Genomic DNA, 13092 nt, shown 5'->3' on the forward strand with positions numbered 1-13092 from the left:
CTTAGCACCAGGCAACAAGGAGTAACCAAGAATTTATTTTTCATAGTTCCAGCCCTGAGCAGTATTAGGAACACAGACATGCACTGCTCACATTGCATTTTCTACAGCTATCTCTTGTTGAACCTCAATTAGGGTACAGTCTGACCCCCAGGGAGCATCCCTATGTCTAAATCATAGAATAGTTAGGGTTGGAAAGGACCTCGAGGCTATTAGCCACAACAGATGTAACTACAGCCTCCAGATAAAACAAGGTAGATTTATCCATACCTCCTGCTGCTTTTTTTTGCAGGCTGCTAACAGTTTACTACAGACACTTGAAGCTTCTTAACAAAACAACTCCCAGCTTTATATAAAGACACATATGAAATGCTTCTTACTGTCCAAATAACTTCAGAAACAAAACTGCAATGTGCTCTGTGGCATTCAACAAACCCAAAACTTGTTATCACCTGCTGACACGAATGTTGATACAAGTTCTTAAAAAACCTGCACATATTATATCCAGAAGATAAATCCAGAGGTTTTTAGTTACTAAGATGAATGAGGATCAATAAAATTCCTGCCTAAACACATGCTAATGCAGCCTGAAATACACCAGCTGTAACTCTCACAGACATTTTGGGAAAAGAGGTTCTGGACTTTACACATGCTGTTTCCTTTCCCTGCAACTCATACTGCAGCTTTTTATCCCTGTCATTAACCAAAAGACCTTGGTTTCTGATAGCCTTTCTTCCCCCAAACTCTTTCTTCCTGCCACAATAGTCTTATGGCAATTAAGTAACTAACTTAGACACAGTGCCTACTTTTATTAGCTTTACTATTTCTAATATAAAAAAGTTTCTCTTCTTGTTCTCTTGCATGCACCTGGGGTGCACTCATTCTACCATCTTCCAGACATCACCTGCATATTCTCCCTCTCTCCCAGCACATCCCCCTCACCTGTCATAATCCTATCTGGAAGGTGACACAAAGCACTCCCTTCCACTCAGTGTCACAGGCTGCTGGGAAGCTGAGGGGACTAGTCAACCCATCCTTCCAAGGAGCCCGGCAGCATACAGCCAACAGCAGCTCCACAGCTGTCTGTCAAGAGCTCAGAAGCACTGGAAATACAAAGCATCATCATATTTTCCAGAAATCCCCTGCTACACCTAGCTTTTAGTGGCTTGTTGACTCTTATTACCCATCTCCATGTGGATTGCTGCCCCATCCCACAAATCTGACGTCCTCATACCACAACTGAGGATTACTCAACTATATGGATACTCATGCTTGAAACCACCTGCTCCCAAGCCCATCCTAAAATGACGTATGCAACTATAGTGCCAACCCATTTTCTCTCAACCTAGCTCTCATCATTCAATGAAATCGATATGCTCTTTCTCCGGACTTCAAGTGACTTCTTCCCAGGCTTTTATTTCACCCCAGACCTTGGGGTTCTCAGCTGTGATACCTTGACTTTCAGCTGTGATGAAGATCTGGAGTCTGCTGTTTGAGAAACTCTCTCATATCTGCAGGGCATGCCCATGGTGGACAAACCAGATGAGATCGAGTGGGGAAACTGAAGAACATGCCTTTGATCTGGGAAAACACCTACAGAGAAGCATACTACTGTAATCCCATCTGAGCTATCAGATTGGTTTCTAAATACACTGTTGGAGCTCTCTTCCAACTTGAAGTACTAAAACAACCCCAAACAAGCAACAAAGCAAGCAACCCACAAACAAGCCAGCCTTTTAATGGAGTACTTCAGTATGTGTACTTCAGGCAGTTTTGTTTGCGTGCAAGAAACCCAGCTCCACCCATAAACAAGTCTCTGAGCACAATGATTCTCTTTCGAGTTACCAAATAAGTATTTTCAGGGTAAAAACAAAAAAAAGTCATTAACCAGTAAGAAGACAGAGTTCTATTATCAGAGGAGTTAAAAAAAATACTTCCTATTTTTCTTTTTCAAACCTATTTTTAATAAAAATTTAAGGTGTTTGCATCAAAACTGAAAGGTGCTATATGCTTGGTATCCTGGGTAAACAGTGCTCAGTGCAAACACACCACCATGATTAATATTTCTTAGCTATTTTAAATCGATTCTTCTCCTGCCCTAGAAGTCCTTCTCTCATCTCAAGTACCCTACTATTTTCTTGTCTTTCACAATCTAAAAATTCACACAGGAAGAGGAGGTGAACTCATTGCATGAAAAATTATTTAGAAGTTTATTGAAATATTTTCCTACCAAGCTCATGTACTGAAGAGGAATATGCTGATGTAGTACAACAGGGTGATTAAGAAGCCATCATCAAGAAGGGCTGACAGTGTGTTGAGCTGTCAAGTACGCAATTACTAAACAAGCACAGTTTCAATCACAGGCTAGCAGAGGCAGGTGTAGCTTGCAGATGTGATGCATACAATATCCAGTGCAGCACCGCTATACGGAGCTTCTCATTTTCATCACATTCCCAGAACATTTCCTGTCCTCTGCTCTGTGAAAATCACATTTATACCCCTATTCTTAAGAAATAATCTTAGCCTCTCAATAGCAGGCCCACAAGTGCATTTCTGTGGAAGAAAAATGAGACGCTATTTGGTCCCTCTTCTGACTTCATATTAACACAAACGTATTAATATTGACTTATTACTAGATGATTTTCTTCCTGAAAGTAGTATGCGTTGTTTTGCTTAGCTTCTTCTTATGCTGCCATTTACCTTTTTGCCCTATTTTTTAACAGATATTAACCCTATGTTATCTGTACCATGGGAACAAACTTGGGTCACAGGTACTGCCTGTCAACTTCCTTTAAACAATACACACTGTTACTGGTAATGCTTCAGAAAGCTTTTTGTCCTAGGGATTTGTCAACTGTCTGGACATATAAATTTTCCTTACTACCTACTGGCATTTTCACTACTCCTATTTCTTCCATTTCAGAACACACACAGCCATCAGTTTGCATGCATGTGGTTCGGGACAACCCACACCTCACATAACTACACCATAAGCACAAATACTGGCCAGATGTCATTTACTTCAACCCTCACCAAAAAGAAGCAGTATTCAACAGGCACAGAGATTTTACTAAGAACTGGTTAGCTGTCCAGATTGCTACAAACTTCATATGGAACTGTGAGATGCCTCCTTTCCCTCCGAAAGTTCTTCCCTTTGCAACATAATTTCCTTTCCTTCAAGTCTTTTTAAAGTTATTTTAATGGCTGTCACTATGTATGCTGGAGGCAGGTTTTACACCTCTTACTAGGTCAAACAATAGAACTGGAAGGAGTGGGATTTACAAGCCCCTCCTTCTTAGAATCACAGAATGGTTTGGGTTGGTAGGGACCCTGGGTTGGAAGATCATCTGCTTCCAGCCCCCCTGCCCAAGGATTTCATAGTCCTATCTCAAAAATGTTTTAGACATTGAGCACAAACCTTAAAGAAAAAAAAATAATCTTCATTTTTAGCTCTCTGAAAGCTCAGAAATTGTTCACATTCAGAGATTAATTGTAGGTAGCTGACCAATGCTAACATAGTCCATATGGACATCTGTTAGATGACTGACTGCCATGTCACACCTCACTGTCTCCTCCAAAGGCAGTGCTCCTGGGAGCTGCAGAGCAGAAGAGTTATCATGGGACACAAGTCACACACCTTCTGCCTGTTACACACAACAGAACAGCCTCTGACTGAAATTCCATGGTCAAACCACAGCCACTGCACTGTCTCTTACCTGAGGGAAATTCCATGACTCCCTGATCTACTGAAAGTCAGCATAAAACCCCCCTAATAGTTTAAAGTCCAAGATATAACAGTCTGTGACACCTCAAAGTTACAGAAAGTATATACAAACATAAGGGAATAAATATGCTAGAAAGACATTTCTTTTCCTCAAGCCCCCTCCCTCTAGAAAGAAAAGAGGTATCTACAGTTTTCTAAGCAGGATCCTCAAACGTTAAGGAAACCAGTATCCCATCATATTTGAAGAAGAGGTATTATGCTTCAAAAACACAAGTAAGTGACTGCATGCTAAAATTTCTATAGTAAGGCCATCCAATATTCCAGTCCCACTTAAGCAATCTTTCAAACCTCCCTCCCTCAAAAAAACCCAAACACTCCACTTAATCTTCCAGACTTCCCCCCAGCCTTCTCCTTCTTTTATGTAGTTAATGAGTTATCTAGTGTCACTTCCAACCACTGTAACAGAAATTCAAGAGAGGCACAGAATTACAAGTAAAATCTATTTATACCAATTATTACTTGCATTAAATAGGAGTCAAAGACTAAATCTGTATTAGGATCCATTGTGCCAAACACAGTGCAAATCCTGGACTGAAGAGGAAATTGTTATGAGAGACAACATTTTCTAAGACAATTATATCAAAAAACATATGTACCATAACTGACTTAGTGATTGATACACTGGGTCAATCCAGCAGTATGCATACCTGAATGCTTTTAATAGTTGATCTGAGGTATTTCTACAGTGATTGTTAATTCCACTCCTCTAACTACGTCTGTGCTTTTGCTAGTTAATGCAGTGTACAGCTCCTACTTCATAATGCTCTGGACAATGCTGACAGAACATTAATCCCACTATTACTGGAGCATCATGACATTTAGCCATAAATGGTACAGAGATTTTTTTTCAATTAGTTATAGCTACAAACATTTTATGTGCATCACAGTAAGGACATTTTCCATTTGAGAGACCGCACCAGTTGAACTGAAGATGTGTGCAAAGGAGGAAAGACAGGAGAAAGCTGGCACTGCTTTTTAACATCACTGAAATCAAACTGTTTCTGCAATTTTCACCCAAGCTTTGTGATCATTCTAGACCTTAAGACATTCACTCAGCTCTTCAGACTTATGTCAGAATTTGTCATTTTCTGAGAACTCTTCTTGTTTCTCTCATTTACACTAAGAGAATGTTCTCATTCACATTTTCTGTCAAAAGATGTTAACACTAGGTGTTAGCTTTTGATCAGAAACAGGAAAGTCAAGATGGAAAAAAGTCTGTCACATGACAGACAGAACCCCACCTTTGTGTGCTACTGCAACAGCAAAAAAAATCTAAGTCTCTTTTCATGGACTTTTTTCCCCCCTGAAAAAAATTTATTACATCTGTTTTTACTCTCTGCCTCAAAGTGCCAGGCACCGACCTCAGACAAATGAACTCCGAGTACAGTGTGAGCAAGCATATTCAGATGATACCCACTGTACAAAATACCTGGATGATCAGTATAATTAGTACCTCTTCGTTTTCTTTAAAAATTGATCCAATATTGTACATAAAGAGAGTGATGGTCATTTTTACAGAAAATTGGTATTACAATGAGAAAAATGAGACTTATGCAATGGTAACTGCTTTATTTTAACAATAAGAAACCAAACTACACTAACAGCAAATCCAGTATTTGTGAAACAGGAGCTTTCTGATCTCTATTGTTACAGAAAGCAAGGCCAATCTCTTGGGAAAGGAAGGTGGGAGAATTCATTTTTAGATGCAAAAGGTTCATTTATAGAGACTGTGCCAATTTGGCAAAAAAGTCAGACATTTTTCCTTACATAACCTTTAAATAAAAGCTCATATTTTGTTTTCTTAGTTGAAAATGACATTGTAAGAAACACCTGAAAAACATCTAGTAAGTTTTCTTCCTTGTATGCAAATATTAGAAACTAATTTTTTAACTGAGGTTTAGAGAAGACTTAATAGCCAATAAATACAAATTTTACAGGAACTCCTAAAATATACAGCAAAAATACTAGAATTTGTAGAGCTTAGTTGGCTGAAGAAGAGGAAAACCTTAATCCTATTGAACTTTCAGTTATTCCACCTGCCCTGTTTCTAATACTGTTAACAAAGAGGAAAATGAAATAAAACAATGTAACAATAACCTACCCCTCTTCCTAGTTTTGAACCGCTGGCCTGTTAGCACCGGCTTCTGATTCTTATTCATAAAATTTCTGGAGAAAAAAAAAAAAAGAAAAAGGGAGAGAAAAAACTTTTACTATGGCATTTACAGACAAGGCAAAATAGACATTCAGTGTAGTAAAATCCTCACACGTGAAAGGGATATAAAGTTCTTAATGTATACTCAAAGAACATAAGAATATTTCACATTATCTTAAAGATGAAGAGCAGTATAATCCAAGAATAACTGACAGGATGCTTCTCTCAAAGCCTTGTTCTTTGCATCCCTATAAAAAAAAACCTGAAGGTTCAAACCCAAGCAGGAAGGTGATGGAGCTTCTGCCCTTACTGCTGGGGCAAGAATTTGGCAGTGTTGCCCATACAGCTCACGGGGATGCTCGGAGGCACAAAAGCCACCAGGACTGGGAACTATCCTGGGATGGCTCAGCAGGGCACATGGTGATGTTCACCGGACAGATGGATTCCCAGGGCTACATTCCATCCTGCTAAAGACATGACTGTGGTCTAACCACAAAGTTTTAACCATCAAATCCTATTCAAACGTTTCTTCCAAGCATCACTATATTTTAGTAACTTATAGTTCATAAAACCGGGCATTATAAAAATGATAAAAGATAACCAAATACCTCCCATCAACTCAGTGTATAAATACACAGTTAAGGACCTACATGGCATATCATATAACAGTAAAAAATATTTGGCTTATATTACTTCAAAACTTCACAGCAAATCTCAATATTCAACATTTAAAAAAATTGGGAAGTAATCATATATTCATGCCATTTTATCTAAAGAAAACAAAACTATTTTTCAGCTTTGGATATAATTTGTTTAATCACGAGACACAGATTGCACAATGAGCAGCTACACTGAGAGCTGCATGCGAACAGTAGTGAATGCAAGGTTGCTTTGCAGCATGTGGCAATCATCACGGGTCATCTCCTGTCCTGCCAACAGCAATTGCCAGCACTGAGACTTACAAGCCACCTATTCCACACCCTGCATGTCATTAGGTCACTGCAACGTACGATCTGCTCATCCAGAATTAAGCTTTACTGTGCAAGAAGCATTGTCCTTCGGGCATGCCCTTCTAACAACTTTAGTTTTACAAAAATTTGTATTATTTGTATTTCGGCATTGGGGACTCTGCAGATCTAGTTTAAAAGTACATACATTTACCAACACTTCTTCCTACCATGAATGAAAAGAAACTCAAGCTCCATAGCTAGAAAGATGCGATTAATCACACATTGCTATCCAAGTGATACTCTCTCTACCCCTGACAGTTCATTTAACAACTCTGTTAATAATGCTCCAGCTATGCAATATGTTCCCTTTCACCAGTCACAGCATCACTAGCTGGCCACTTCTGCAGCATTTCAAACATTTCACTTGGCAAGCCACTGCTTTCTAGTCTATATCTACCATTTTTCCACACTCAAAAACTGCCCACATGCACTGGAAATAGCCAGTAAAGTTCAGAGTGAAGACTGGTTTTGCTTCCTACAAGTCATAAAAACAGAGATCAATAAGCAGTTAAAGTGAGAGGCTCCCATTCATCACCAAGATTTAAAGCTACAATTTTAACAGACCGAGGAGCATTTTGGAATGATTACAACACTGGAAAAACTATTTGCACATCTGCAAAGAGCTTAAAATGTCAAATCATTCATATTACAGGATTCCTTAAAGTACTATAGGATCCAAGCCTGCCTTCAAAGCAGAGCTTGAAAGCCTTTTTCCCCTACTTAGCTGTCTCAGTGGTAGAGGAACAGGAGATGCTTTATAAGTTGATTGACACCTGACCTTCAACCAAGCCATACTGGTACAGTTTTCAGCTGCTGTCAAAGATATAAATGCATATGCTAACTTTCTAGCACTACATGTCTCTTTTCCTTTGAAGCAGTGTCTTTTCTAACTGTGTGAAGAGTTGCTCGCACCTGAAGCTTGACTATTGGATTTTAAAACTACTCCCTATGAATATAAATTATGTCTTTTAGACAGCTGGGAATGAAATTTTCTTTTAAAAAGCAGTTAAAGTAAGACTCACCACTTGTGGCAGATTTAATGGTGAAGGGTTCAGTGCAACAGAAAAGACTTTTGAATAGTTAATTACTGGGAACACAGGATATGCCTTCTTCTATATTTAGCTTTAAATGCACTGCAATCTAAACTGCTGGAGTGAGGGTTAGGCTTTACAAGGCACTCCCATAAGTACTGGCCCAGGGAGAGCATAAACTGGGCTTAAACCATAACAGCCCTTTCAAGAAACTGCAGCATAAGCCTGAGCAAAACCAATCCAGTGATCTATACGACAGCCCAGGATGTACCTACACTACAAGTGACACTAGCTACTGCAAGTAAGATTGTGAAGCACCGCTGTCACCACAGCAGGTGCTGGATGATAGCTGAAAATTTACAAAAGTGAATGCAATGCAAAAACTATTTTTTTTTTATTTTTTTTTTTACTCAAGAACACACCAACAACAGCACAACACTGATGGCTGAAGGCTGTAAATTCAGAGTGGCAGCATATAAACTGACACAGTACGCCTGATTGCAATGCAGTGCAGCCTACCTCTCAGGTGTGATGCAGCTATAAAGCCTTGAAATCATAAAGGACCTTAAACTATTACATTTATTCTCCATTTTGAAAGGCACAGAATCTAGGTAGGTCAAAGCCAAAGACAAATTTTAAAATACCATCTAGAGAAGTCATGATGGTTTAAAAGAAATAAAGATCTTTAGGATGGATATGGGTAGAAAGGAAACAGCCTCAAAAAGAAAACTCAAACCACCAGTCAAACCTGTATCTTGCAGCCCAACATCTTCCAGGATTCGTAAGAATTGCCAGCAGGAAAGAGAGAAATGTGGAAGTGATAGCTCCTTATCACGCTCCTTTCACAGACTCACTCTTCTACGGAAGATCGGAGAGGCTCAGCAAAAGATGCTTTACTCTTGATTTTCCATTTAAGATCAAGAAAATATCTTGTAGAAAACTTGAGTGTTCAAATTCCAGTACACCCACATACTTTATAAGCAGGTAAGTCAGAAGCTGGGCCGACTGAAGCCAGACATGTCAGAGAACAGTACATAACCTTGCACCACACTACAGAATGGGCTTATTTTCTAAACCAACCTCAAAACATCTAAGCCTGCTGCTAACTAACTTGCAGCTATAGCATTCATCAGAAAAATTAAAAAATGAATGACTTAAAACAGTTTGCCAAATTTCACTCCCACTCTTGTTAACAGGCTTCAATAAAACAGATTCATACTTAAAAAATACTTTGGCTGTTTGTTTGTGTCTTGGGTTTAGCAGTGGCAGTCATTTTTCTCCTTCTTGGTAGCTGGTGCAGTGCTGTATTTTGACTTTTGGCCTGGGAACAGAGCTGGTAACAGTGATATTTTGGTTTGACCAAGGACTTTGTGGGCCTCATGCTCTGCCAGGGAGGAGGGGAAGCCGGGAGGAAGCAGAGACAGGACACCTGACCCAAACTGACCAAAGAGGTATTCCATACCATAGCACGTCATGCCCAGGATGTAATGGAGAGTTACCCGGAAGGGCTAGGACTGGAGGGTTGGAGGAGGTATTGGTTGGTGCTTGGTTGGGCTGGGGGGCGAGTTATCGGTCGGCTGGTGATGAGGTGTTGTATTCTCTTCCCTTGTTATTTCCTTGATCATTATTATTATTGGTGGTAGCAGTAGTGGGTTTGTGATATACCTTAGTTACTAAACTGTTCTTATCTCAACCCGTGGGAGTTGCATTCTTTTTGATTCTCCTCTCCGTCCCTCTGGGAACAGGGGGAGGGCAAGAAGGGGAGGGGAGTAAGTGAAAAGCTGTCTGGCTGGGGTTAAACCATGACAGTTTGGTAAATTCTCCTGGAACTGCTCGAAGTCCACAAGTTCACCTTTTCTCTACAGCTGCTTCTCATTTACATGCTAAAAGCCCTAAGCAGGTAAAACAAAACTGAGGGACATCTACAGTTGTAGATATCCAGACATATACTATATAGCAGCTTCTGTAATTGATCACCCCTTCTCAACCAATTAATAAAAACTCTAACAGCATTAATCAATAAATACAACATTAATCAATAAATACAGCACTAATCAATAAATACAGCACTAATCAATATAATTAGTTTATAAAAAAAGCAAGAGATAAAGTAAAAGTTATTTCAGGGCTTCATCAAGTTTGAACTTGCTTATTAACAAGTTAGAAAACCACAGTCTTTTATTCATACCACAAAGAAATTCTTAGGATGATTAACACCTAAATTATTTAATGCCTTGATAAATCTGAAGTTCCTACCAAGCTAAAATACTGAAAACATTTCTTCTTGGAAATGTATCACTCAAACTGAAAAATAAAATACTGAAACCCTTTAGTCAAACCAATACTATTTTTCTAAGCATCATTTTAACACTTCTTTCAACTGAAATCTCAGAATCATCTGAGATTCTTCAAACATTAACATGTTCGAGATGAATTCAAGAACAGTTGCCTCACAGCAGTGAAACTCGGCTGCTCTAGTTATAGAGTCAGAGAAATCCATGCCAGACAACATCAAGAAAAAAAAGAACAACCACTTAATAAAACTCCTTACCAAGATTTTATGGCTGTATGTATGCAGGGCACTGTAACAATGGTTAGGGAGCCCCTCGGGGCAAGAGGTGAGCCACTGGGAGGGTACTGGAGGGCTCCAGCAGCATGATTCCATAGGATGCTGCTACTGCTGCTGTGGGGATGGCATTTGATTGACAGGGTGCTGGAGGGAGCTGCCAAAACACCACCAGCACAGCACCACCAGCTTTCACAGGAACAGATGCTTGGCAGGCATGACTTCCATCTCCTTCCCTTGCTCAGACATCATGTAAGACAGGAGTATTCATCCCAGAGTCAAATAAAATAAAAGCAGAGAAAGGCAGAGTTTCTATGAAAGAAAAACCTCAATCCACATATCAAGCTAGATCTCTCCCCCCCCCCCCCCCCCAAGTGGACTATCCAAGGACATTAAAAGGCTTTATTGAATCTTTTTCATCCAGCAGTGTTAACTACGTATTTTCATCCTCTCACTGTTGCAGTTCCATACTTTGGATGAAAACATAAAGAGGGTTTTCCTCTTCTTTCAGCAGCAAGCCAAGGAATTATGTTAAAAGCAAACTATCAAACTCGAGCATCATGGAGGAAAAGCTGCCCTAGCGCTTTTGCTGGAGAGGAAACATGTCAGCACAGAGCCAGCAGCTGCCTCTGCTCCCCGGGAACACAGCAGGCAGATAGATTACGAGCTAACAAAACCTGTAAGTGGAAAACTCATAAATCATTGCCAGTACAGAGGAACTGAGCGACGTAAAGGGATGACAGGACAGAGCGGATGCAAGGCAGCCTCCAGTTCTTGCCAAATCCTCATCAGGCTTCCCACTTTCTAACTGGACATTGAGTCCCTGCAGACACTCTCACAGCTCCTCCTTTTCTGCAGGCACTTCCCAACAGCCAGGTGCAGCAAGGGGTAAGTGACCACGATGCACATCAGTCACGCAGTCTGCACAGTTGCTGCAGCATTCACCAACATGACAGCTATGAAGTATTTTTTGCTTTAACACAGGTTATGTAGCGCTGTAAGGCTAAAAAATCCACCTCAGCTGCCAACACTTCCCAGGTCTGGTCAGTGCAAAGGAAAAGTGCTTTATTTATACACCTGAGGCAGGACAATGGCTAGCCTGCAATGTGAAGAGCAGTGGTGACACTCCCTATCCCCTGCTAAAGCTTGCTTTGGTACTGTTGAAAAATAAGGAAATAAGAAGCTCTATTTTGCTACTGCTCAGGATCCCCCATGCTGAAAAAGGGACCAGAGAGGCACTAAAAAGTCACCTCTCTTCTCTCCCTTATCGCACATCTGGGGAGCTGGCAAGACCAAATCCTGACAGTGCAACACAGTGGATTTTCTTCACACCAGTTGACTTGTGCTGTTTCACCACCATTTCCCAACTCTTGCCTTCTGCTCCAAGAACATAGGGTTTGATTTTGGTTTTGTTTTTTAAATAAGTGATTAATAACGTGGAGGTCTGTAACTTCAGCCATGGCACAAATCAGCAGGAAGGGCAGTAGCAGCAGCCAGAAGGTTTATCTTGCTATTTTGCCCACAGAGGCCAACAGCAGTGTTACGTTTATGAAACCTTTGTCCCAAAGGTGCAATTCATTCCAAACAGTAAAGCCAGAGCCAGGCTTTTGCCACGTTAAAATCCCTTCACTGATTTTACTGCACAAATGACCTTAATGTCAACTTTCAGTGACTGAGCAGTCACATAACAATGTACAGGGTAAATATAATCAACCTTATGCTTTACTATTTACATATCAAAAAGGATACTGCTAATCCACGTTTACTGCTGAAAATACACCTTCTGTTATGGATTAATTTTGCTTATGACATTACAGTATATGAAGCAACTAGATACCAACCTTTGATTTCATACTTGGAAGCATGCCCTTGTCACCAGTGGCTATCATGTGTAGTACCTTAAGAGAGTGTTGTAGCTGGTTTTTGACGCACACTGAACACCCTGTCTTTCCCAAAAGAGCTTCTGGAGCTCCTAAGGCACTTAATCTCCCTCCCTCCACTCATCCCTCAATTTCTTTTTTAATCACAGGACAGTGTTTCTCCACTATAAAGTGTCCACTCCAATAAAGTACTTGTCCTTTATTAGTATGCCTAGTGGAGAGAGAAATGAGATGAAACAAGTGGAACTGGTCTCATCCTGCAGCAAGTACAAACAAATACCAAAAGAGACTGAAGCTTACCCCACATTACAGAAAAAATAAAACTATGCTCATGCACACTTCTCCAGGCAGTTCTCCAACTGGGCATGGAACCCATGAGTAGTTAGTTATCCAGCTGAAAAATAAGTAATCCCAGAAAAAACAAGACTCAACTCTTCAAAATTTGCATCATAAATCTCATCACTTAACTGCTCAACTGGGATGCACAGGAAGATGTTTCTTGAAAAGAAGTCAAAAAAAACCCCACTGCCACCAATTAATGTACAATCACACACACTGTATTAAGAGGTCCAGCTCACTGCATGTGTTTAAGGAGAGCGAGTGTTTCTCAGGTCAGCAACCAAGCCTTTCTACAGAAACAGCTCAACTGAATAACAAAGTAAAAGCAAGACA

The 13092-nt window shown here is 40.2% G+C and overlaps 1 protein-coding gene across 2 annotated transcripts in view; it reads right to left on the reverse strand.

The window, feature by feature from the left end:
* The window catches only part of BZW2 (basic leucine zipper and W2 domains 2), a 60086-nt gene that overhangs the window by 32616 nt on the left and 14378 nt on the right, over window positions 1-13092 (reverse strand). The window contains exon 2 of one of the 2 annotated variants that reach the window (XM_061356454.1): window positions 5883-5947. The exons of the other annotated variant lie outside the window; for it this stretch is intronic. Coding sequence (XP_061212438.1) covers window positions 5883-5940 — 58 coding nt within the window. The 5' untranslated portion in view covers window positions 5941-5947. The remainder of the gene's footprint in view (window positions 1-5882; window positions 5948-13092) is intronic. 2 annotated transcript variants of the gene reach the window in all.

This window comes from Neopsephotus bourkii, unplaced genomic scaffold (assembly GCF_033783945.1).
Source record: "Neopsephotus bourkii isolate Nb327-2 ecotype Australia unplaced genomic scaffold, CSIRO-AGI_Nbou_v1 NB_855, whole genome shotgun sequence".
NCBI lineage: Eukaryota > Metazoa > Chordata > Aves > Psittaciformes > Psittacidae > Neopsephotus > Neopsephotus bourkii.